At 56.2% G+C, this 24,364-nt stretch overlaps 1 protein-coding gene across 1 annotated transcript; it reads left to right on the top strand.

The window, feature by feature from the left end:
* Nucleotides 1-7,775: 7,775 nt before the first annotated feature.
* Nucleotides 7,776-15,738, top strand: FADD (Fas associated via death domain). The gene is made up of 2 exons (XM_028118162.2): nucleotides 7,776-8,216; nucleotides 10,645-15,738. Exons 1-2 carry the CDS (start codon nucleotides 7,931-7,933, stop codon nucleotides 11,019-11,021), a joined length of 663 nt encoding a protein of 220 aa, XP_027973963.1. The 5' UTR covers nucleotides 7,776-7,930; the 3' UTR covers nucleotides 11,022-15,738.
* The last annotated feature ends 8,626 nt before the right edge of the window (nucleotides 15,739-24,364 follow it).

Below are 24,364 nucleotides of genomic sequence, written 5' to 3'. Positions count from 1 at the left end.
TTTTAACCAGCCCAGTGATGGGATTTGATTCACCTTTTGAGGTCATGGCAGCTGTCGGGGGCGGGGGTGGATTGCAGTGGGATGGAAGGGAAGTCAGAGAGGGGTGCTGCAGAAATTCAGGGGGCAATAGTAGGGCTTGGATGATGGTGGTGGACGTGGGTGGAGGAAAACCAAAAGATGATGTCACAGAGACCTGGGATCTGGCCGTGGAAGGACCCCCGAGATCAGCTGGTCGGCCGGCACTGCTATGTCAGACTGGAAGAATGAGGCCCAGAGAGGGTCAGGGCTCCACGGTGGTCACACAGCAAACCGGCGACACAGCTGTCTCTCGAACCCAGGCCCCACGGCCCCCAACGCTGAACATTGTCTGCTATTGGTCCCGGAGTGGTGTCGTGCCTGTCCAAAGATGACAGTGATGGGCCATGGCCTGCAGGGGCCTGAGGTCTGGGGCTGTGGGGCACCTGTGCTGGCATCTGCTTTGGGGATTCTGCTTCCCTCCCCAGGTGGAGGCTGCCATGAGCTGCATCCAGCCCAAGACAATCTCCATTTGATAGGTTCAGTGTTGGCTAATTTTTTTTAGTTGACTTAAAATATAAAAACCAGGCAAATCTACATAAAAACCCAGATTTGAATGTTCTCTTGAAAGTTCGAGCCACCTGGGCGCCTGGGTGGCTCAGTTGGTTAAGCGACTGCCTTCGGCTCAGGTCATGATCCTGGAGTCCCGGGATCGAGTCCCTCATCGGGCTCCCTGCTCAGCACGGAGTCTGCTTCTCCCTCTGACCCCCCCCCCTCATGCTCTCTCTCTCTCTCTATCTCATTCTCTCTCTCAAATAAATAAATAAAATCTTTAAAAAAAGAGAAAAGAACGAGCCACCTGCCAACACAGGCAGCTTTTCAGCACGTCACGTCCTCACGTGACAAGCCTCAGGCCAGGTTCCAGTCCTGGGATCCAGGACCAGCCGACAGATTCCCTGGAACAGAGCCTAGCCAGGGGGTGTGCCTGGGATAGGGCTGTCCCCACGCCAAGGCCAGATTCAGAGCCCCTAGTCCAGGGTGCCCACCTCCCCAGCCCCCACACACATTCACATACAGGTTCCCAGGAGGCATCTGTGTGCCCCTTAAAATAATCCCCTACCTGTGGTGTGTGTCCCCATACTCAGGCAACACTCATTTTCCTGTTCATGTTTTGTAAGAGCCACAGCAAAGTAAAAAAGGGCTAACTCTTGCCAAGAAACAGATCAATAAGAAGCACTGGTACAGTGCCAAGCACAGAGGAGGCAGCAGAAAGTGCTGAATGAATGAATAAATGAGGGAGGGAGAGATGGATGGATGGATGGATGGATGGATGGATGGATGGAAGGATGGATGGATGGATGGATGGATGGATGGATGGATGGGTGGATGGATGGATGGATGGAAGGATGGATGAGTGGATGGATAGATGGATGGCTGAGTGGATGGATGGATGGGTGGATGGATGGATGGAAGGATGGATGGATGGATGGATGGATGGATGGATGGGTGGATGGATGGATGGATGGATGGGTGGATGGATGGATGGAAGGATGGATGGATGGATGGATGGATGGATGGATGGATGGATGGATGGGTGGATGGATGGATGGATGGAAGGATGGATGGAAGGATGGATGGATGGAAGGATGGATGGATGGATGGATGGATGGATGGATGGATGGAAGGATGGATGGATGGATGGATGGATGGATGGATGGGTGGATGGATGGATGGATGGAAGGATGGATGGAAGGATGGATGGATGGAAGGATGGATGGATGGATGGATGGATGGATGGATGGGTGGATGGATGGATGGATGGAAGGATGGATGGAAGGATGGATGGATGGAAGGATGGATGGATGGATGGATGGATGGATGGATGGATGGATGGAAGGATGGATGGATGGATGGATGGAAGGATGGATGGATGGAAGGATGGATGGATGGATGGATGGAAGGATGGATGGATGGAAGGATGGATGGATGGATGGATGGATGGATGGAAGGATGGATGGATGGATGGATGGATGGAAGGATGGATGGATGGATGGATGGATGGATGGATGGATGGATGGAAGGATGGATGGATGGAAGGATGGATGGATGGATGGATGGATGGATGGATGGATGGATGGATGGATGGGTGGATGGATGGATGGATGGAAGGATGGATGGATGGATGGATAGATGGATGGATGGAAGGATGGAAGGATGGATGGATGGGTGGTTGGATGAGTGGATGGATGGATGGATGGAAGGATGGATGGAAGGATGGATGGATGGATGGATAGATGGATGGATGGAAGGATGGAAGGATGGATGGATGGGTGGTTGGATGAGTGGATGGATGGATGGATGGAAGGATGGATGGAAGGATGGATGGATGGATGGATAGATGGATGGATGGATGGGTGGATGGATGGATGGATGGAAGGATGGATGGATGGATGGATGGATGGATGGATAGATGGATGGATGGAAGGATGGAAGGATGGATGGATGGGTGGTTGGATGAGTGGATGGATGGATGGATGGAAGGATGGATGGATGGATGGATGGATGGATGGATGGATGGATGGGTGGATGGATGGATGGATGGAAGGATGGATGGATGGATGGATAGATGGATGGATGGAAGGATGGATGGATGGATGGATGGATGGATGGATGGATGGGTGGATGGATGGATGGATGGAAGGATGGATGGATGGATGGATGGATGGATGGATGGATGGATGGAAGGATGGATGGATGGATGGATGGATGGAAGGATGGATGGATGGATGGAAGGATGGATGGATGGATGGATGGATGGAAGGATGGATGGATGGAAGGATGGATGGATGGATGGATGGATGGATGGATGGATGGATGGGTGGATGGATGGATGGATGGAAGGATGGATGGATGGATGGATAGATGGATGGATGGAAGGATGGATGGATGGATGGATGGATGGATGGAAGGATGGATGGATGGATGGATGGATGGATGGATGGATGGATGGAAGGATGGATGGATGGAAGGATGGATGGATGGATGGATGGATGGGTGGTTGGATGAGTGGATGGATGGATGGATGGATATGGGTGGACGGATTGATGGATGACGGATGAATGGATGGGTGGATGAAAGGAGGGGTGGATGGATAGATGGAGTGATGGACATTTGGGTGCATGGATGGAAGGACAGATGGTTGGGGATGGCAAATAGACTGACAGCTGGGTCTTTCTGCCTCTGAGCTGAGGGGATCTCGGAGTCAAGTTGGCAGGGGTGTTGGCGGAGGAGGTAAGGGGTATGTGGAAGGCTCTGATGCCTCTGGACCACAGATATGTCCATGGCAGGCAGCTCACCCACTGCTCCCTCACCCAGCTCTTGGCAGAGGAGCGGGCGGTGCCTGAAACACTGACCTGGACCAGCCCAGGCATTTTAACCGCGTTTCCTCAGATGGGCTGGTGTCTGCTGCCCCCGCCAGGAGCCTGCCAGGGTTGCATCCCTGGAGAAAAGGCAAACCTTGTAGATGCTGAGGTTTCTGCCAAGTCATTGATTTGCTGTGTTCCGTTTGTTTTCATCCCCCCTTCTCTTCGCCCCTTACCCCTGCCCCCTCCCAGCTCTCCCTGCCCCCCCATTTTCCTGCAGTATGACATCCAGAAAACTGTACATCTTATGCGTGCAATAAACTTCCACACACACCTGTAGCCAGGACTCAGAAAGTCACACCCCCTCAGCAGCCTCTGGTCACCCCTCCTCGCCAGGTGGTGACCGGTCCTGTCTCGCAGTCCTGGCTTCCAGCCACAGTCGTGAGAGCCTGGTTCTACTTGCCGGTGGCTGCTGCCCTCTGCTGGCTGCCTGTGGGAGCTGCACCGGGGAAGGAAAAGCCGTAGCCCGCGGGGTCTGTGCTAATGTTCTGGTTACTTCCAGGGACAAATGGCCACACACTTAAGGGCTTAAAACAACACAAATGTATTATCTTACGTTTCCATAAGTCGAACATCTGACACGGGACTCGCTGGGCTACAATTGAGCTGTCTGCAAGGCTGGACCCCCTCCACCATCTTCAAGCCAGCCGTCAGGGCAAGTCCTTCCCTATTTATGAGGACTCCTGGTTAGACTAGGTCCCCGGAGATAATCCAGGACAATCTTCCCAGCTCCAGACCTGGATCTTTATCACGTCTTCTTCCGCGTAAACTAACGTATTCACGGGGCTGGGAATTAGAATGTGGACATCATGGGGGGCCATTCTTTGCCCTACCATATACCCCTTTCCATCGTCAGGAAAGGGTCTTTTTCTTTGGAAGAGACTAACTACCCCCGAGCAAAGCCCAGAATCCCTGGATATTTGAGGAAAGCCTTCATCATAAATGAGACCGAAACAAAAGAAAAAGCACCCAGGGGAAACTGAAACAATACAAGGAGAAACAGAAAGGAAATGATTCTGCTCACTGTCCTCCCAAAGATCAGTTTGCATCCATGAAACCAACAAATGCTTTCTCTTTAAAATTAAAAAAAAAAAAAAGACACAACGCCAAGTGAAACAAAATACATAAAATGGACTTGGTCAAAATTTTAAGCTTTTGTGCATCAAAGGACACAATCAGCAGAGTGTCAATCACAAAATGGGAGAAAACATTTGCAAATCGTATTTCTGATAAGGGACCCGTATCCAGACTATATAAAGAATCTCCTCAACTTAACAACAAAAGGGCAAGCCACCCAAAGAAAAACGGGCAGAGAACTTGAACAGACATTTCCCCAGAGTAGACAGAATGGCCAATGGCACATGAAAAGATGCTCAGCACCATGAGTCACCAGAGAAAGGCAAATTAAAAACACAAGGAGATCCCGCCTCACACCCACTGGGATGGCTATGATCCAAAAACAGAAAGTAATCAGAGTCAGCAAGGATGTGGAGGCTGGGAGCCTGCCTCCAAGTGTCACATTCTGGCCGGAGAGATGGGTGAAAAATGCAGAGCAGGAAGCCAAGTATATGGTAAATCAGGAGACGAGAGACGTGCAAGGGACAAAGAAATAGGACTTGCCAGCAGGGGTGTGGTCTGACTCTCCTTGGTTGACCTCCTGCCTCGAGGGGCTCCTTCTCAGCCTCCTTCACAGACCCCTGCACTTCTCCTGAAAAGCTGGACGCCACAGGGCTCAGCCCTTGACCCTCTTTTCTGTCTGCTCCCTCCACATAGATGACCTCACCTTGCAAGTGCTCTAAGTACTATACCAGTGAGGGCTCTCCAGACAAAAGGACCGTTAGGCTACATAGAGATCAATACAAGAGATTTATCATAGGAATTGGCTCGAGGGGTCATGGAGGCCAAGAAGTCCAAGCCGGGGACCTAGAAAAGCCAGGGTCAAGTTCAGTCTGAGTGTGAATGCCAGAAAATGGGGTGGGGGGATGGCGCTCAAGCAGAGAGTGCAAATTCTCCCTTCCTCCGCCTTTTTGTTCTATTTGGACCCTTAACAGATTGGATGATGCCGCCCGCACTGGGGAGGGCCGTCTGCTTCACTCAGAGCATCAGTTCAAATGCTCATCTCTTGCAGACACACCCTCAGACACACCCAGAATCTGGTTGACCAGCTACCAGGCAGCCCTTAGCCCAGTCAAGCTGACACCTAAAATTAACCGCCACACACACATCTATCTGCTGAATACTCCCCAATTCACATCTCCTGCCCAGGTCTTGATTCCAAACCCTTGTCCTGTGCATGCCACTGTCCAATCAACATCTCTAGCAGGTCCTCCCCAACCCTGCTCTTGGTTCAAGTACCCTCATCTCTCATCAGGGTTATTTAGCTTCTACACAGTGGCAGAGTGACCCTCTAAAAATGTAACACCAGGTTCATAGCAGCATTATTCATAACAGCCAAAAGGTGCTGTTAAAAAAGGAACAACGGGCCAAAAACAGAGTCACTTTTCCCCACAACAGCAAACCAAGACTCCACCCTCTCCCAGAAATGTAACTTCAAACCAGACAATCTGGGGTTCCCTGCTGGGCACTAGTGAGGTGATCTGCATGATAGACCTCCACCTTCTCCCAAAGGAAGGTGACCTTGCCAGAACAATCCACTCTTCCTTAGAAAACTTCCTTTTCTTCCCCTTCTGTCTATAAAAACCCTCTGTTTTGTACACTCAGCTCCCCAGAGCTTTCTACTTGCTACATAGGATACTGTCTGGTTCATGAATTATTGAATAAAGTCAATTAGATCTTCAAATTTACTCAGTTGAGTTTTGGTTTTTAACAGTGGAAACAAAATGTCCATCAGCTGATGACTGGATATATACAAATGTGGTCCATCTGTTCAGTGGACTACTACTTGACTCATTAAAAAGGAATGGAGAACCATCACATGCTACAACATGGATGAGCCTTGAAAACATTTTGCCCAGTGAAAGAAACCAGGCACAAAAGGCCACATAGTGTATGGTCCCGTTTATATGAAATGTCCAGAATAGTCAAATCCAAAGAGGCAGAAAATAAAGTCGTGGTTATCAGGAACTGAGCGGAGGAGGAAGGAAAGGAAGTAACTGCTAATAGGCAGCAGGTTTCTACTCAGACTGATGAAAATTTCTAAAATTACCTAATGGTGAGGCTTGCACAATCTTACAAATATACTAAAATCCTCTGAAATGTACACTTTAAATGGGTAAGTTAGATGGGTTGTGAATTCTGTCTCAATTAAATATTTATGTGTGTGTGTATATGTGTATTTATCTGTATATATATATATATATATATATTTTTTTTTTTTTTAGGACACCCGATGGCCTCACTCCTCTGCTCGCACTCTGCAGGGGCTCCTCTCAGGAGCAGTACAGCCGGGTCTGCACCTGGCCCGTGAGGCACCCTCCTAATCCACCCCTCCCCTCTCCTCTCTGGCAACCCCCGCCGACCCCCCTCTCTGCTCCAGACCCTTCGGTCCTCCAGGTGTCCCCGGAACCTCCGCTTTCAGTGCCTCTGCTGTGGCTGTGCCCCCGCCCGCACCCTTTCCCTTCCCCCAACAGCCACACACCTGGCCACTGGCCCCTGCACCTGGTCGCCGCACCTGCACCTGCACCTGCACCTGCACCTGCGCAGTGAAGCCTGCTCTGACCAACCCCTCCAATCGTGCCCCGCCCTCCACACGCCCCATCCCCTTATCTTCTTTGCCCTGGCTCCTAACTAACTTGCGGCCTGCGGCACGACCTTCTTATCTGTATTATGTAAGCTTGGGTACTGAGGACGTAGCTCCCGGCAGGCGGGCACTTCTCTTTGCTCCCAAATGTGTTCCCAGCACCTACTGCCTGGCACACAGTAGGCGCTCAATAAACTAAAAGCATTCGAACGCATAAATGACTATAAAAATGAAATATTAATGAAATCAAACTTTGCAACTTCAATAAACCTCTGAACCGTCTTTTCTGCCCATGGAGCATTAAAAGACCCTTTGCACTTTCACAAATGTTAATAATAGAAGCATTTATCATCGGCATCGGCAGTGCAGCACTGCCCAGGAAACGCAGGTCCACCCTCTCAGCCCGCGCCTGGGTCTCCGGACCCCGGGGCCACAGTAGCCTCACTGGGCGGAAGATGGTCCGCAGGGCGCAGGCGCGGAAGCCCTCCAACCCGGCGCCGCGAGCTCCCCGGGGAAGCCCCCTGGCGGCGGCCGCGCGCCTCCCGGGCGGAAATGGCTACAGTCGGGCCACGGCCGCATGCGCGGGCCCCAGAGTTCTCGCGAGACCTCGGCGGAGTGGGCGTGCGCGCGGACGTCCGGTAGTGGGGCCCAGGAACCCCCGCCAGTGGCGCGGGCTGTGTGGCGGGGAAGCCCGGCCGCGGGGGCCGCGGGGCCGCCGGGCCGCCGAGAGGACGGTGGGGCGGAGCGGGGCACGCGCGGAGGGCCTGGCTGGGCCCCCCCGCGGCCCGCCACGATGGACCCGTTCCTGGTGCTGCTGCACTCGGTGTCGATCGGCCTGTCGAACGACGAGCTGACCGAGCTCAAGTTCCTGTGCCGGGGCCGCGTGGGCAAGAGGAAGCTGGAGGGCATGCAGAGCGGCCTCGACCTCTTCAACGTGCTGCTGGAGCAGAACGAGCTGGACTCCGAGCACACCGAGCTACTGCGCGAGCTGCTCGTCTCCCTGCGGCGCCAGGACCTGCTGCAGCGCCTGGACAGCTTCGAGGCGGGCGCGCCGGGCAGGGCCCCGCCGGAGGAGCGAGGTGGGCGCGGGGGGCCAGGGCCCGAGGGAGCCGGAGGAGGGGCCGGGCGGGGCCCGGGAGGCCGGGGGACTGACCGAGCCCGGGGGAGGCGGGGCCCGTGTGCCGGGCAGTAGCTGTGGCCGGTCCGCCGCGCCAAACCTCTCTCAGGTTCGATTTGCGCAGGTTTTGTCTCAGCACTCCTGGAAGACAGGTGAGCTGCCCACTTTGCAGATGGGAGAGCCAGAACTCATAAAAGTTAACTTACTCTGGGTTGGAAAACGTGAAAACTCTCTCTCTCTCTCTCTCTCTCTCCCCAGTATTTTTTCTATCACCTCCCCCCCCCTTCCTCCGGCTTAATTAGAAAGCATTCCAAGGAAAGGGCGTTGCTCACCTCCTCTGGGTGGGAGGAGCTAGGTGAGCCTGCGGCTGCTTTCGTTTTCCTTCTGCCTCTGGGAACGCCCGACTGTGCCCTTGACGCTGTCAGAACAGTACTGAAAATGTCTCTAGCCCAGCTGTTTAGTTTTCACGATATCCCCGTAGTTAGGTTCTGCTTTTCTTATTCATGTCTTACCAGCCGGAGGACCATGGCTGGAAGGTGAAGTGAGGAGCCTAAGATGCACAGCCCTTGCTAACTAGGACTGACCTGAGGCAGCCGTGGGTGGCTGGGTGGTATTAGCACCTAGGCCCCTCCGACCAGGTCAGCTCTGTGTGGCTTCCTACCCTGTGCTCGGGCATCCCCGCTTTCCACCCTCACCTGGGGCTTGCAGAGGTTTCGAGGAGTAAAAATGAGACCTGGGTAGAGCAGGGCTTCTCAGCCACACCCCTGTGTTCTCAGAGCCCTGGGAGGGGGTGATGGGGAGTGCTTCCGGGACATCCTCATAGGCTTGGAGCTCTGGCCTGGCCTCAGTCCTTCGGTCACCAAAGGGAAAGGGTAGACCTCTAACAGCACAGGTGTTAACTCCGTTAAGACCCGTATATAAACGTATACACACGCTCAGTGCTGTGCAAACAGAACAGGACGTAGAAGAATTATGTTTTCAGGGACATTCAATGGAGGGGAGATTGTTGCCATAATACATTTAAAAGGCAGTCCACAAAACACAGATCAGAACATTTTAGATTTCTCTGTGTCCGTCTGTGTTTGTACGTGTGTAGATACTATGTGTTGCAGGAGAGTACACCAGAGATTGACAGGTAGGGGTGGGTTGATGAGGGCCCGTCCTGTATTACTCTCGCACAAAAGACGGGATAGCATCCTGGCCGAGTGGACCGGCACCTGACTTGTCAGGGTTTCGCTTTCTGGCTGTGCCATTGTCTAGCTGTATGACATCAGGAAAATCACTTTGCTTCCCTGTCCCTCAGTTTCCCTCTCTGTACCAGTGGTCACAGTAACACAGGTGCCCACCTCCAGGGGGCCGGAGCAGAGTAGGCACACAGACTGACGGCATCCTGGGGTTCTGTAGCTGAAGATACACGTTTGCGGGGGCCCTCCGAGCAGCATTTTGTCCTTCCTCTCTGCTTGCTCCCTCATTCCAGAAACTGCCTGTTAGGGTCGGTAGTGCCCCACTTGCTGGTCTCGGTCGTGACCTTTCAGCAGATGAGGACATGGTAGCCAGGGACCAAAGACTGGTGGTCAGTCCAGGCAGCTTCCAAAATAAGAATTGGGTTTTAGTGCCCTGGGGCTACCATACAAAAGACCACAACTCGGGGCCTTGAGGCAACATGGAACCGATTCTCGCAGTTCTGGAGCCAGAAGTCAAAGGTCACATTGTCAGCAGAGCCAGGCTTCCTCTGGAAGCTCTAGAATAGCATCCTTCCGCCTCTTCCGGAGTCTGGAGGCTCTGGGCATTCTGTGGCAAATGGCTCCATCTCTCCCATCTCTGCCTCCATGATCACACGGCCTCCTCTGCTGTTTGTCTTCTAAGGGTACTTGTCACTGTATTTAGGGCCCACCTGGATAATCCAGGATGACCTCATCCCAGGATCCTCCACTTGATCACATCCGTAAAGACCCTTTTCCAAATAAGTTAACATTCACAGTGCCAGGGATTTGAGGTGGACATAACTTTTTAGGGGCCACCACTTAACTACAGGGTAGGATGGGGGAGTAATTCCATTTCCTTCCTTTGGAAAACTCCCAGGCCCTCCCTCAGTTTCCCCCGCCCAGGCAGTTAGCCGCACTACCACCCGCACCAGCCATCCCCTCTTCAGAGGGCCACACCTTTTGGGCAGTTTTGGAGTAGGCTGGCGGCAGGACTAGAGGCCCCCCTTGGGTTTTCTCTGACCTTCCCCTGGCCCCTCTACTGCTGGGTGACTCCAGCCTCTGCAAGAGGACCTCTTGTGTCCCCAGCACTTAGGTCAGCACCAAGAAGCCCACTGGGGGGATGGGGTTGCTTATCTCCTAACGAGCTCCCCAAACTTTTGGTAAATCATTTTCTTCTTTCCCCAGACCTGCGTGCCGCATTTGACATCATCTGTGATAATGTGGGGAAGGACTGGAGAAGACTGGCCCGGCACCTTAAAGTGACGGACACCAAGATCGATGCCATCGAGGAGAAGTATCCCCGAAATCTGACAGAGCAGGTGAGGGAGTCGCTGAGAGTCTGGAAGAGCACCAAGAGGGAGGACGTGACAGTGTCGCACCTGGTGAGGGCGCTCAGGGCCTGCCAGCTGAACCTGGTGGCCGACCTCATCGTGGAGGATCAGCAGGCCCGCGGCCACGAGAACGAGGGCGAGAACGCGCCCGGTAGAGGCGGTGGCGGCAGCATCGCCGTGTCCCTGACGTCCTGCGACTCAGATGGGCCCGCCGTGGGGACCCCCTGGTGACCCAACTGCCCTTCTCCGGGGGCCCGAGGGCATCCGCACAGCCCGAACTTGGGTCCCCCCACCAAGGTTGACCAAGTGCCTCCGCGCACCGGTGCCGTGAAGACCTAGCAGTGAGCCAGGACGAGGGACCCCAGTGCTCGAGCCACGGCTGACCCCTCAGAGCCAGCATTCACTGAGTGCTTGCTCCATGCCTGGCGGGGCTTCGGGCGCCATGCAGATGCCTTCATTCGAGCCTCATGATCGCCCTTGAGGGGGAGAGCCTTTTGTCCCTGGAAATGAGTCTCTGCAGGAGGAAGTTTTGGGTCCACGCCCAGCACGTAGAAGGAACGTCAGAGTCAGCAGTGATCAGTGTTGTTACTCCACAGGTGGGGGACCTGTGTGCGGTTGGCAGCTGGAGGAAGTCCGTAGCAGGGGGCGAGCTGGGGGTGGAAGCGAGGCTGTCAGGCTCCAGAGCCCACGCGGTCACCCCGGGTCACTCTGTTGCTGCCACAGTCGGCCAGAGGCTCTGAGACCATCCGCATCGACCTGTACACCAGGGGATACCCGGTGAGCTCCTGGCCCTTGAGGCTGTCGGGAGGGGGTAGTAAGCCTGGGGGGATGGCCTGCGTTGGGACTGTTAAGTGCCCAGGGGTGATTGACACAGTCAGTGCTCTACAAACATCAGTCCTTAGCAATACTAGGACTTCTGCGATGCCACAGCTTATTACTGTTTTATGTCAAAATCACCGTTCTGATAACAGGGTCCTGTAATTTTAAAAAAGTGGTCTTTCTGCTTCTAAGGTAATCCTGCTAAAGCTTATTCCTTTACAGTGGGAAACTCCATATTACAAAGAATTTTACATTCCTATTAAGGATTCCTTCATTTCCCATATTCTCGAAAGTCCCATTGTGGTCAATTTCAGTACCCCTTGCCGCTTCTCTTAGGCTGAGCCATGAACAGGGTAGCTGGACTTCATAACAGCTCCAGGAGCCACTAACAAGGGGAGCATCTGCGCTCAGCAGACTGGTCTGCTAGAGGCTACCTTTCACCAGCTTCAGGCCCACCTGCTGCTGAAGGGCATCAGAGAGCCAAGTGGCCGTCCCTCGTTCAGGCCTTCCAGCTGTGACCTTGGGAAAGCCACACGTGATGTCATGCCGTGCCACCGTGGCCTTACATGGCTGAGGTCCTGAACACACTGTCCTGCTAAGCTATGGACCAGCCTTTGAGCCCCTGCACGCCTTCAGCAAGTACATGCCCGTGCCGGGCATGGCGAAGGGCTGGGGCCACCACAGGAAATGAGAGAGACGTGGCCCTGCACTGTAGACCTCAAGCTCCTGGCCAGGAATACAAGTTCAAGCAGTTCACAAGCTCAGGGTGCCGCCGAGGCCCTGAGCCTGTTTCAAGCCCACACCGGCGCGGCCTGGCCCTGTGTGGTGCACTGTGCATTTCCCCACCTGCCGGCCAGCACCCCTGTTCTTCAGGCGGAGGGGCAGAGCTAGCTCTGTGGATAACAGACACGTCAGCACTGTCGATAAATGTCAGAGGCTTGGCTGACGGGTAGCTTTGGGAAGTAGGTTTGCTGGAAAGTACGTCCCTATTTCTTGAACAGAGGCAGATTTCAGAGGTTCTTCCATTCCCTCATGGCTTATGAGATAAGCTACTGAAAGGGTAAATGCCAGACATCCTGACATGCACCCGACGTCCCCCTGCATGCCTCTCACACCCGGAAGAAGCACCCAGCCGTCCATCACACCACGAGTCATGATAGAGGCTTTGATGACCTGTGATTTCTGCACCTGAAATTTTCCACGGCCAGCGAGCACACCGGGCCTGGTCCCCAGCTCTGCCACCAGCTCGCTCCTGTGGTCCGTCTCTCAGTCCTGCATGCTGTGAAGGCACCGGGTGTCATCCCGTACCACCTCCCACCCCCGCACTCACACCCCAGGACCTCCATGGAGAGCAGCTCCTGGCCACACGGTGAGGGAGACGGAGCTGGGCTCTGGAACACCGCACGTGACCTCCTCTGGAGGCTGAGATCTGATTCCGAGACTTGGAGAAGATGGTGGGCAAAGAGAGGCTCCATCCTGCGCCTGTAGGCCATGCCCGCCACCCATTTCCAGGGGCCCGGAGGTGGGCCGGCCCCCGTACCAGGGCAGAGCCGTAGAGCCTGGTGATGGGCACCTGCACAAGCAGCTGCCCCCCAGCAGATGCTGGTGGAGCCAGATGGAGGCACCCGTTTGTTCGGCCAGTTCACACATCCGCGGGCCGGAGGCTTCCGCCCTCACCAGCACCGTGCCAGGCTTTGGGGCGCGACAGCAGGACAAGCAGCCTGCCCTCAGGAAGCACATAGCTTCCCTACTTTGTGAAACGAAAGGGAAAGTGTAATGAAAGTAAACACAGGCCTATAGCAAAAGCACAAATGCGTATATGGGCACTGGAAGTGGAAAGATACACGGCAAATCTTTGAGAATGATTGTTTTTAAATGATATTTATACTTCCTGTATTTTCTACATTTCCTGTAATGTGTTTTCATTGTCCACCAGATACAGGAATAGGTGTAACCTGGACTGTTTGGTGGGAGTGTCCCCAGAGAGCCGCGGAGCATGGGGTCCACCCCTGGCTCTGCCCCTTGTGGCTTCATCACCCTAAAAAGGGATGATTCGGCAAATATAAAGTGCTTGCCCAAATCTGTGGCAACTTGTTCCTCAGGTACCTCAAAAATAAGCAGTGACATTTCACCCAGAGCCGCGGAGGTTCTGTTCCTCATGATCTCACTACAATGGGGCCAGCCCGTGGCCGCTCGTCCTGAGATGTCGCTTGTCACTCTCACATCTGAGCATTTTCCCCACCGATGATTTGAAGCAGCGCTTCAAGGGAGAAGGTGTTCCGGGACGGGTCTGACTGACGTCTGATTGGAACTAGGACCTTTGTGGTGGGACCAGTGACACCCCGCCCTGGCTGGGGGGGGTGGCTACAATTTTTAGAGGAATTTGTCAGGGCAACTTCACAAAAAAACAATTCATGTTCCATTTATATTTTTTGTAGGACTTTTTTTGTGAGAGTTGTAGTTCCAGTAAAGGTTGCACACAAGTCATCTCCTGAGAAAGACGGCGCAAAGGCCCAAGTGTAAATGCTTTGTGGGAGCTTTCAGGCCAGTGAAGGGGAGTTTGGCTGAGTGTTTCCTGGAAGAGAGGGCCAACTCCCTAGTCTCGTGCTCCCGCCAGGTTTCCCGGCTTCATACCCTCCCCTTCTGCCCTCCCACCCCAGCCAGCCCCCCTGCGCTGTGGACATGCATACACGTGGAGCCCTGTCAGGCCCTTCCAGACCCTTTTGGAGGTTCGCACTGGGGCAGGGTCGAGGCAGACCCTCCCCCGTCCGATCTCGTCTCCTGCTGCGTCTTCCTCCCTAGCACCGCAGGACCACGCCCTGTGTCTCCACCCCCACCCCCCCACCCCCGCCGAGCTGCACCTGTGAGGTCCCAGGTTACCAAACCCATTGTGTACTTGTGGTCTGTTGCTCAACCTCCGCAGCAGTTGATGCTTGTCTTGATAATTGCACGACATTTTGTCCCGCTGTTTCTTCCTCTGGCCACCGCATCGCAGACCCCACACCCCGTCCCTGCATGTCCAGAACCCTCTTCCCACTCAGCACCCAGGGAAGCCAGGCCCTCGGCCTCAGCCGCCAGGTCCCCGGTGCCTGCCACGTGGTTCTCTGAGACCCCAGACCCCTACTGTCAGCTGCCGAGGGGCCACACCTTTTGCCATGTAAGCGCACGTTCACGGGTCCAGGATTAGGCCGTGGGCATCGTGGGGGGTCAGGCATTATTCTGCCCATGGCACGCAGACTCCGTATTTCCCCCTGCCTGCGTCCACTTCTACACCTGGCACCACAATCCACCCAGTTGCCAAAGGTGCAGACCAGGCCCCCTCCCCCTTGGGTCTTGATCCCATGTATAACAGCCTCTCCTTTCCGCCCCCTCTCTTATCCCCCCCACGGAGCCCCATCCCTTCTCTCGAGGACCCCACCCTCCATCAGGCCCCAGACAAAAGCAGAATCCGACTACAGGCCCCTGACTGTTCTTAGCAACCGCAAGCTCCCTGCGTCTGTGTTAGTTTTGTGTTTGTATTTCCATGATACCGACTCTGAGTCACCTTGCTGACGGCTTTCTAGCCACGTGATGCTGTGCGTTATGTTGGGACCCGGCGGGCAAGTGGGACTTGGAGCGGCATTTGCTCACGTGAAGATGGCCAGTCACCCGACATATGCTGATGGAGACAGGACTTCCCTTCTGCAGGGAAAATTGGCAGTGGAGATCCCCTTTTATCACAGAAGCCCTGTGTCTTAAGTCCCCGACTAAGTGACATGGACGGCAGGAGTCACATGTGTGTGCTAACCGCATTAATTTTCACCAAGGAACAGAGACCGATTCAGTGCCTGAATGGAGTCCTCACTGAGCCAGAGCACGTGACCCGTGGATGGGAGCTTTCGTGGTATGGCTTGAACAGAAAAACATCCCGGGCCCTTTGAGTCACCCCAGGCATCATGCAGGTGCGAGGCCTCCTGAGTTCCCAAACCTGCCTGTCAATGTGGATGGTGGGGGTGTCTACCCAACAGTGTGAAGGCGCTCAGTGGCCCTCAAAAAATGGCTACAAGGGTAAATTTTGTGTACATTTTACTACAAAAAAACATACCTCATATTAAATAAACTATGAATTTCATTGTGCTATTAATCTAAATTGTATGTGTCTTGTGGGTTTTTCTCTCCCTGATTTGTAATTTTACTGGCATTTTATAGTTCACGAGGCTCAGAAGCATAAGGTCCCATCTGACCTTATGTTTGTATATATTGAGGTAACGTGATCATAAATCCTGGCTCATCGCTGGGAGACTGGGTCCCTGCTACTCTTCCCAAAGGGGTTTCTGGCCGGAGAGACCCAGCTCCCAAGGGTCCCCAGGCCCCTCAGATCAACCTGCCTGGCAGCATCACGATGCACAGGAGGGCCACCCAGCCCCGCGCACCTCATGCCTGAACTCCCCATCTGCAGTCCTTACTGGGCCTAAGGCCCTGCTCAGACACCCAGTCTGATGGCAGCCTTGTCTGACCCCCCATCCCCCAGGGCACATGCAGAGGGGTGGTCAGGCTGTGACAGTCCCAGCCGGGGCGGATGCGGGCAGGCCAGCAGCGTTCTCTCGGGGGCCAGGCTGCCCCTCTGTTCATCACCAATGCCAACACCCCCAGCCAGCGTGTCCCGCAGGGACCAAGCCCCAGGATTTGCCCTTCACAGGGTCTAGTCCCAGCGAGTTAGATCCAGGGGCCCCAGGGAGGTGTCTCCCACCCCCTGAGTCACCACAGGCCACCTCAAGGGTCCCTCTCTCCAGGCAGGATCAATGCCATGTGCCTAAGAGCACACAGCCCTTTGCTGCGGGCTGTCTGCTTCATTCATGCTCCCATTCATCCGTCTGTGCATTCACTCTGCGCTCTTAGCGGAGGGCCAACAGCTTTGACCTTCTAGCTGGGTGACCCCCACAGCAGAGCACCACCTCCAAGCCCCCTTTCTCACCTGATTAGACCCTCACCCAGGGTTGCTGCAAGATTCAAAGAGATGAGGTGCGGTGTCTGGGAGTGACTGGCACCTTGTAAAGATCACTAAATTTAGTCATTTTAATGGTTTCTGAGTGACTATGTTTTAAAAGGACTTGCCCTTACACCAGCTTGGCTGGGTCAAAACACTCGAATCACAGGTTCCGTCCTGGAGGTCTTTGGAGGCACGGAGGTGCCTGGGGAAGCAGCCCCTGTGCCTCTCAGCTGGCTGCCGCGTCCTTGGGGGGTTTTATGTTCGGAGAGAGGAATCCCCACTGAGAGCCCAGACCATAAACCAAAGACTACAGAGAATGAGATAAATGTACATAGGTGGGCAAGGCTGGGAGATGTCATTTTCCCCAGAAGGCTGGCCTCTGCAGAAGGCCGGCCTCCAGAGTCCATTGCTTGGGTTCGAGTGCCAGCCCCGCTGTGTGGCCGGCTCTTAGAGCGCGGGGTGAGCCAGGAGGGAGGGCCCGTGACCCCAGCCCCAGCGTGGCCCGGACACGCAGCTCAGGGTCCCTGAATCAGCTCACTCTGCCCGGGCTCCCTGTCCCAGGAGCCAACACTTTAAGCCCGTTTGCTTAGGTTTTCTGGGATTTGCAGTGACGGTGATCACCCAGGGATTTAGAATGTGATAAAGGTGGTGTTTCAAGTTAGAAAAAAATTCAGCTGCAGGGTTGGGTGAGCCTGGGGGAGGTCATCAGGCACTTGCCTCACGCCTCCCATGGTGAGGTCCGGAGCCTGCTGGGGGCGCAGGAGGAAGCCGGGAAGCGAGAGGGAGGGACGATGGCTTCTTCGTCTGGCACGGGAAGGAGAGGGCCATCAGACAAAAGACCTCACTCTGGCCACTTAGAGAACCGAGAATGTCTGCTTGTCCGGGAGAACATGACCGTCGCCCCAGCCCCTCATCCACGGTTTCCCGCCCCTCCTGTTTCTGCCCGCCTGCGGCGGTCTTGGCGAGGTGGTCCTCCTGCTGGCAGCCCGACGCCCCATCCCCTCCGCCGTGTCGCCGCGTGGGTATGAGGAGCAGGGCGGGGACGGTGCCAGGCATTTTGAGAGAGGGGCCCATTCACGTCACTTTCACTACCATATATTGTAACATCCCTTTTTGTTTGTGTGGCTGTTCGTCTCCGACTGCGCCTAACCTAGAAATGAAGCTTTATCCTAGGTGCGTATGGACAGGAAACAATATGGGGGGTTCAGTACCACCCAGGGTTTCAGGCATCCACGGGGGGGCCTTCAAGACTCCCGATCGATAGACAAGTTTGGAAGGCAGGCATTCATAGACGAAGGAACTCAAGTTTAGGGCAAAGAGCCTGTTCAGTGTCCTTCACCCGTTTGCTTTTCAACAAGTGTTTGCTGAGCACCTATGATGTGGTAGACGACACCAGCACGGGAGTATGTCATCCAGCTGCTTTCGCGGAACTTCCGTTCCAGCGGGAGAGACAGACAGATAGCCACATGGGATCCCGGACAGAGGGGAGGCCCGCGGGGCCCCAGGGGGGCCTGCCCGGGGCTGGGCGGACAATGGGAGGACCAAGGAGCCTCTCTGGGCGAGCAGCTGGGAAGGGCAGGGATACGGCGGTCTCGTGGGGCCTGTCGCACGGACGGGAGCAGCGCGACAGGGGCCTCACGGGGGTTTGGGCGGCAGCGCCAGCTCTAAGGTTCCCTGGAGTGGCTTGCATGAGTCCCGGGGCGCTGCTAGTCCTCCTGAGGCCTGCAAGCCTCCCACTGCCCTTTACCACCTTGCCTGGCGACGTAACCCCCCCCCCCCAAGCTCTGTTCCCTCCTGTTTTCCGCTTCTGTTTTGCAGCTAGAACCTGCCATGAGTTTGACTCCTGTCCTGAGAGCCAGGGGGAGCCTTGTAGAGGCCCCGGCCGGAGGCCATGCGATCAGATTTGCATTTTTCAAGCTCTGGCTGTGGGCTGGGCTGGAGGGCGCTGGAGGGGCCACGGGGCCGGGGCTGGGGGTAACTGGACTGGGCTGCGTGGAGGATGATGGAGGGGGGCTTGGGCGACCAGCAGGAAGGGTGTCTGGCATGCGTATGGGGCACGAGACAGGGAGGTGCCCTGGAGGTGCGAGGGGGCGTCCAGTGGGCAAAGAGGTGCAGTGCGGGGTGGCAGGAGAACTTCGTGAGTGTGTGGGTGCCGACTGTCCAGGGAGGCGCGGGGGCCAGACCCTTGAAGGAGAGGACGCCAGGCCTGTGAGGACAGGGAGAAGCAGGGACGCTGCACCTGCCTGCCACCCCCCACTCCCCCCAAGAATCTTCTGGAAGCCTGTTCCAACTGCAGATCCCAGACCCCATCCCCCAGAGAGTCTGATTCAGCCCTGGGTGGGGCCACGCATTGCCTCACCACTGCCTGGGGCCCAAGAACTGTGTAATCACAACCCTGAAGTAGCAGGAACTGTCCCCAGCTCCAGCCTCTTCCTGGCCTAGCTGCTCAGGACCACCCACAGACGGTGGTCCTGGCTCCTCTGGGGCCTCCCGCCCCCACAAGCCCAGAGCCGTGGGGGACGGGGAGAGGTGTGTCCTGGGGAGGCAGGTACCCCTGGGCCCCTGGACCACTGAGCCCACCGTCCCCTAGGCTGGTGACGACACTCCCAGTGGGTTTGGTTTCTGTTTGGGTTTCAGGTCAATCTGAGAGGCTCTGCCACCCAACTGGTAAAACAAACGGGGTATGATTCACCCTCCTTCCTCCCCGGCTGTGCTCTCGGCCTCCTCAGGAAGGTGTCACTGGCTGCCTCTGACGCCCAGGGAGTCCCCACAGCTGGGCCCCAAGTCCTCATGATGCCATGTCCAGTGCTGGGACCCGTGGGGGGCACGGGAAGGACCCACTGAGGGAGGGATCGTGCCTTGGCCTGGAAGCGCTTACTGCCCCCTGGTATTGGACCCCCAATCCTGCATTTCCTGTGGGTAAAGTTGGGGCACTCCCGCCTTCCCCTAGGGCTAGCCAACGTAACACCTGGCAGTCCCACTGAGGTTGGTCACTGACTTGTTATCATGAGGTGGTGACTGCCTTCAGCCTTGGGCAGGGAGGCGAGGACTTGGGGATGAACAAAGTGTGGGGCCTGTCATTGAGGGGTTCCAGGTGTAACGGGAGGGACAGAGAAACAATGACAAGAAGGCAGCCCTAAGAGCCGAAGTGATTTGTCAGGTCACAAGAAGAGCTCGGACTAGAACCCAAGCTTCTGACTCCAAGGACCGTGCCAGTCCCAGGACACCTAACTGTGTTTCCAGGAAGGGGCCTTTTGAGTTGGGCTTCATAGGATAAGTAGGAATTTTCCAGAGGGTGAGTGGTTCAGGCATGGGGAAAGGGGAAGTGGAAAGGCCCAGAGGCGAGAAATCGGAGGGCTTGTTCAGGAGGCAGCAAGCGCATAGAGTAGTGGGGCTGGTTCCTGGCAGGCTGAGGGGCTGTTTGCAGCCTGAAGGTAAAGGAAAGGGCTAGAGTTTCTAGACAAAAAGGAACCAGTAACGTACTGGTAGCAGGACAATGACATGATTAAATGTGAGCTTCACTTTCTCGGCGATGAATGTATTTGTTCATCAGAAAATGAGAAAACAAAACAACTAGATAGCTAGGGGCTGAACTTCAGCTTGGTCTGAGTCACGAGGGGAAACACGGAGGAATAGGTGCTACAGCTCGGGAAGGACGCGGTGCATTAGTTAAGGCTGTTACAGCAGCTCTGGTTGTTTCCAAGGTGCTTGGAGGACTTGCCTCTGGTTTTAGCTTCACGGGGAACCTGGGACTGTGGTTGAGGGAGGTGGTTTTCCCCTTGGGACAGGCGAGAAGTGCAGGTGCATGGGGGAGGGGCGGGGGTGGTGATGAGCACGGAGGTCTCGCAGTAGAAGGTGAAAGAGCGAGGGCTTCCGTTGCTCTGCTGGACCAAAAACCGGCCTGCCCTGCAGAACTTTCTAGTACCCCCACCAGCGCGGCAGGCCCAGAAAGTGGCCCAGTCCAGGGCGGGGGTGCAGCCTTTCCCAGCCAGCATCCTGTCCAGGGAAGGTGTCACCGCAGGCTGTCACCGGGGAGTGTCCCTGCCCAGCGCAGGAGCACCCCAAAGCTGAAATAACACTCGCGTGGGCTCCAAAAATACTCTGCTGAAAGCGCTAGCCAGCCAGCACTGGAAATAACCCCGTCTGCTGGCTTCCCGCCCAGAGAAGTCAGGGTGGAGGCAGGGAGCCACACTTCCGGTCCCCACACCCTTTTATTTTGGGCAAATCAAAGGCTCCCCCCAGGGGCTGCCTGTGGAGGGAGGGGCAGCACTGTCCCCTGCAGCTCTTGCTGGAGAGCGGTGGGCCCTCCTTCCACCCACCCACTGGCTCCTTTACCAGCTCATCTGCCCCGTCACCCTCAGGCGCCAGGCACCGTTCCAGGCATCAGGGAGCAGCCGGACCTCAGACCCCGAGCCCCAGGGGGGATCTGTTCTGCTGCTTACGTGCTGTGACCCCATGGGGACCAGTGTCCTCTCGCAGTACAATGGGGACAGACCGGGGACAGGTCTACTGTGAGGACCCAAGGGGATGCGCGATGCAGACAAGGTCAGCACCCCACGGACCGCCCTCACTGGGCCTTGGCCGCACGCTTCTTTAGGATCGCCGGCGGGACTAGCTCACCCGACCCATGAGTTCCTTTCAGCAGCCTCCGACCCGCTGACCTCTGACCTATCCCCCTTTAAGGTCGCCGCCCCTGCTCCAAACCTTTCTCATTCCTCTTAGACCCAACGGCAGGCCCCCGCCTCCACCCTCTCCCACCATTGGCCTTGGCTCCCCGTGGACCCCCTTCTCCTGGCCTCCCAGCTCCTGTACCTGGCTCAGATGCTTTCTGTCTTCTGGAGCAAGCACCTGCCTCCTCCCCGGACCCCTGCCTCCATCTCTTCCTCCGTGGGGGCCCTGAGACCTCCTCCTGAGTACGGCGCCTGACCGGCTTGTTTTTCCCCAGTCCCAGCGCCTTTCCCAAATCACAGGGACCCCAGAACCAGCTTGGCGGGTTTGCCTTCGCCATAGACCACCTGCTCTTCTAAGTTACTTAGCTTTTTCTTTAAAATGACTCTCTTTCCTTGCTTAATTTTAAATTAAAGAGAAAGCGTGATGTCTCCACCACAAAAGGAAAGCAGCCTGTGCCAGACGGCCCTGGTGTCCCCAGTGTCTGTCCACACCTTCTTTCCGTGAGGGCCCTGAGGTTTAGCCGAGGCGTGGCTGCCCAGATTCCAGGCCCATTTCCCAGCTCACCGTGCAGTGAGGTATGGACCTTCTCTGGGCTTCGGCATGTGGCTGGAGCGGCAGGTGGATGCACGCTTCAGCAGCCCCTTCTTCTTCCTTCTGGAACACAAGCATGATAACCAGAGCACTGGCAGCTCGGCTGGACCATGAGAGAAACAGCAAGAAGAAGGAAGGAGCCCAGGCTCCTGGTGGCGGGGGAGCCTCTCCGGCAGCCCTCGGAGCTTTATCTCAGGACTGCATTTGTTTGAGAGAAATAAACTTCTCTCACTGAAGCCACGGTGGTTTGGGGATTTCAGAAACACGGTATCACTTGGGGTCAGCAGACAGTGACTGTAGAAATGAATGAAAAAATAATATTCTGAAATTGTCGATGGAACCGGCTGCCCTTCGAGGCTCTGGACGCAAGGGCTGTTGTCTTTGTGAAAGAAGACATAAGTCGTCATTAGCCCGAGACTGTCTCCGTGTATTCAGGACTGACCAGTAATTCAAACGGGAGTGACTTTCTCACCATGTGACAGAGGTGGGTTAGTGCCAGGTGCCTTACCTCACCGCTCCCTAAAACCAGCAGGCCGGACGCGGCCCCGAGGCTGGAGGCTCAGCGCGGCAGGAGAGAGCCTGCCTCCCTCAGCACCCCACCGACCGCCCCCACTTGCCTCCTGGGGCCACCGGGCCGTCCACCCTCCCCAGGGCCCCGTGTGCTCGGCCGTGATGAGCGGCCCCCCTCGGAGCCGCGGACGTGCCCGTCACCCTCCGGAACTCCACGTCCTGCCTCCGCCTCGGCCACACGCCTCCTCCTCACGCCCCGCCCAGAGATGACGCTGGTTCATCATCTCGCACACATCTCTCAAGCCTTGCCGTCTGTGGCCATGAGCATCAGCTCCGGAGCCGGACCACCAGGCCTGCCTCCTGCTGGCTGGGGCACTGGGGGAGTTATGTCGCTTCTCGCGGCCTCAGTCCTGCCCATCTGTAAAATGGGCCTGAAGGGTTAAATCACTCAATATGTATCAAGCCCTTAGAAAAGAGCCCAGGACGGGCTAAGCCCCCAGGACATGCTGTTATTGTTATGTGTCAAGCGAGGGGACCACAGCAACAAGCCGGACGGGCAGGGAGTCCATTCTCCTGGGGGTGACGGGGTGACCTGCCAGAGCCTCTCCACACACAGCTTCACCCTGCCCATCAGCACGAGTCACCCTGTGCGGGGAAATCTATTCACCTTCGACTTCCGAGCGCCTAGCAGGAGCCTGGCATACAGCAGGTGCTCAGGAAACAGGACCGACAAAGCAATGAGGCCCCCCACCCTCCCAGCCAGGTCCCCAACCTGAGCCCGGCACTGTCCCGTAGAAGGGGCTTCCAGTGGCGTTTACTTTACTCACGTTGGCGGGTAAGTTCAAGGGAGAAAATGTTAGCACTGTGGAGCCCGGGCCTGGAGGTCCGCACACTGGCTTTGGATTCGGACTCTCCTGTCTGTTTGCTGTGTGGCCCTGGGCAAGTTTACCTCTGCTCTTGAGCCTCGTCTTCCTCACCTGAGAAATGGGCTGACGGCCCCATGATCTGTTTGTGCAAGCAAACGCCGCAAGACTCAGTGGCCTGAGACACCGACCACGCTCCCGTCTCCTGGTTCCTGCAGGATGGGACTCAGGAAGGGCTCAGCGGGTGGTTCTGGCTGCGGGGCTCCAGTCCTGACGTGGCAGCCCAGCGCCCGGGCTCGAGGCAAGGGCGAGTCCGCAGCCTGCCCAGGGTCAAGGAGAGGGAAATGAGAGTCCCCTCTTTGATGGGGCTGTGGGAAAGTTCCAGAAGAGCATGTGGGAAAGTACACTCATGCTCGCCTCGGAGGGCTTGTGGGCGGAAACACCTGAAGGCTTTGCCACGTGCCCCGCTAAGTGATGTCTGCAGGCAGGGCAGCCCCGTTATTATCAGCTCGCTCTTGAAACCTGCCCCCGCTCCTCCTCCCCCGCCCAGGTCAGGTCGCATCCTGTTCGCGGCCCCCAGGAACCGTCAGGAGACAAAGGCCTGTTGGTTCCCTCAGGCTGGCCCGGCTGCTGGGCGGAGGGTTGTGTGGGGCACTTGGCCAGCAGCGGGGCCCCCACGCGGGAGCCGGGCATTCCCGTCGAGCAGGTGAGCTCACCTGACGCTCCGTCCCCACCCCCAGCATGGCAGCCACTCCACAGGCAGATCCTGGCAGCGCCTTGCGCGTGATTCCCAGCCCCGCCGGCAGAGCGGCACCGAGTTAAGAATTTCTACCTAAGGGAGACTGAGCGGCAGGGGCCAGAGGACGCCTCGCTGGACAGCGTTCCCGGCGTCCGGCCCGCCGGCCCTCTTGGTCCCTGGTCACGGAGAACATGAAAGGCCGCAGAGGCAGGGAACCCTAGCTTGGGGTCCCTTCCGTGACCCCCCTCACTGGGCTGAATGGTGTTCCACAAAAATTCACGTCCCCCTGCGACCTCCGAAAGGGACCAAATTTGGAAATGGGGTCTTCGCAGTGTAACCAAGTTAAGATGAGGTCGCCCTGGAGTAGGGGGGACCCTAAACCCAGTGACCGGTGTCCCTATAAGAAGATGAA

Source organism: Eumetopias jubatus, unplaced genomic scaffold (genome assembly GCF_037043125.1).
Source record: "Eumetopias jubatus isolate StellerSeaLion01/CBP00866 unplaced genomic scaffold, mEumJub1_p1.0 scaffold_13, whole genome shotgun sequence".
Lineage (NCBI taxonomy): Eukaryota > Metazoa > Chordata > Mammalia > Carnivora > Otariidae > Eumetopias > Eumetopias jubatus.
Note: the sequence above shows the minus strand (reverse complement) of the source record. Positions and strands in the feature narration are given on the sequence as shown.

Coding starts and splice junctions, on each gene's coding strand:
- FADD (XM_028118162.2), top strand. CDS start 7,931: ATGGACCCGTTCCTGGTGCTGCTGCACTCGGTGTCGATCGGCCTGTCG. Junction 8,217..10,644: donor GGCCCCGCCGGAGGAGCGAG/GTGGGCGCGGGG, acceptor TTCTTTCCCCAG/ACCTGCGTGCCGCATTTGAC.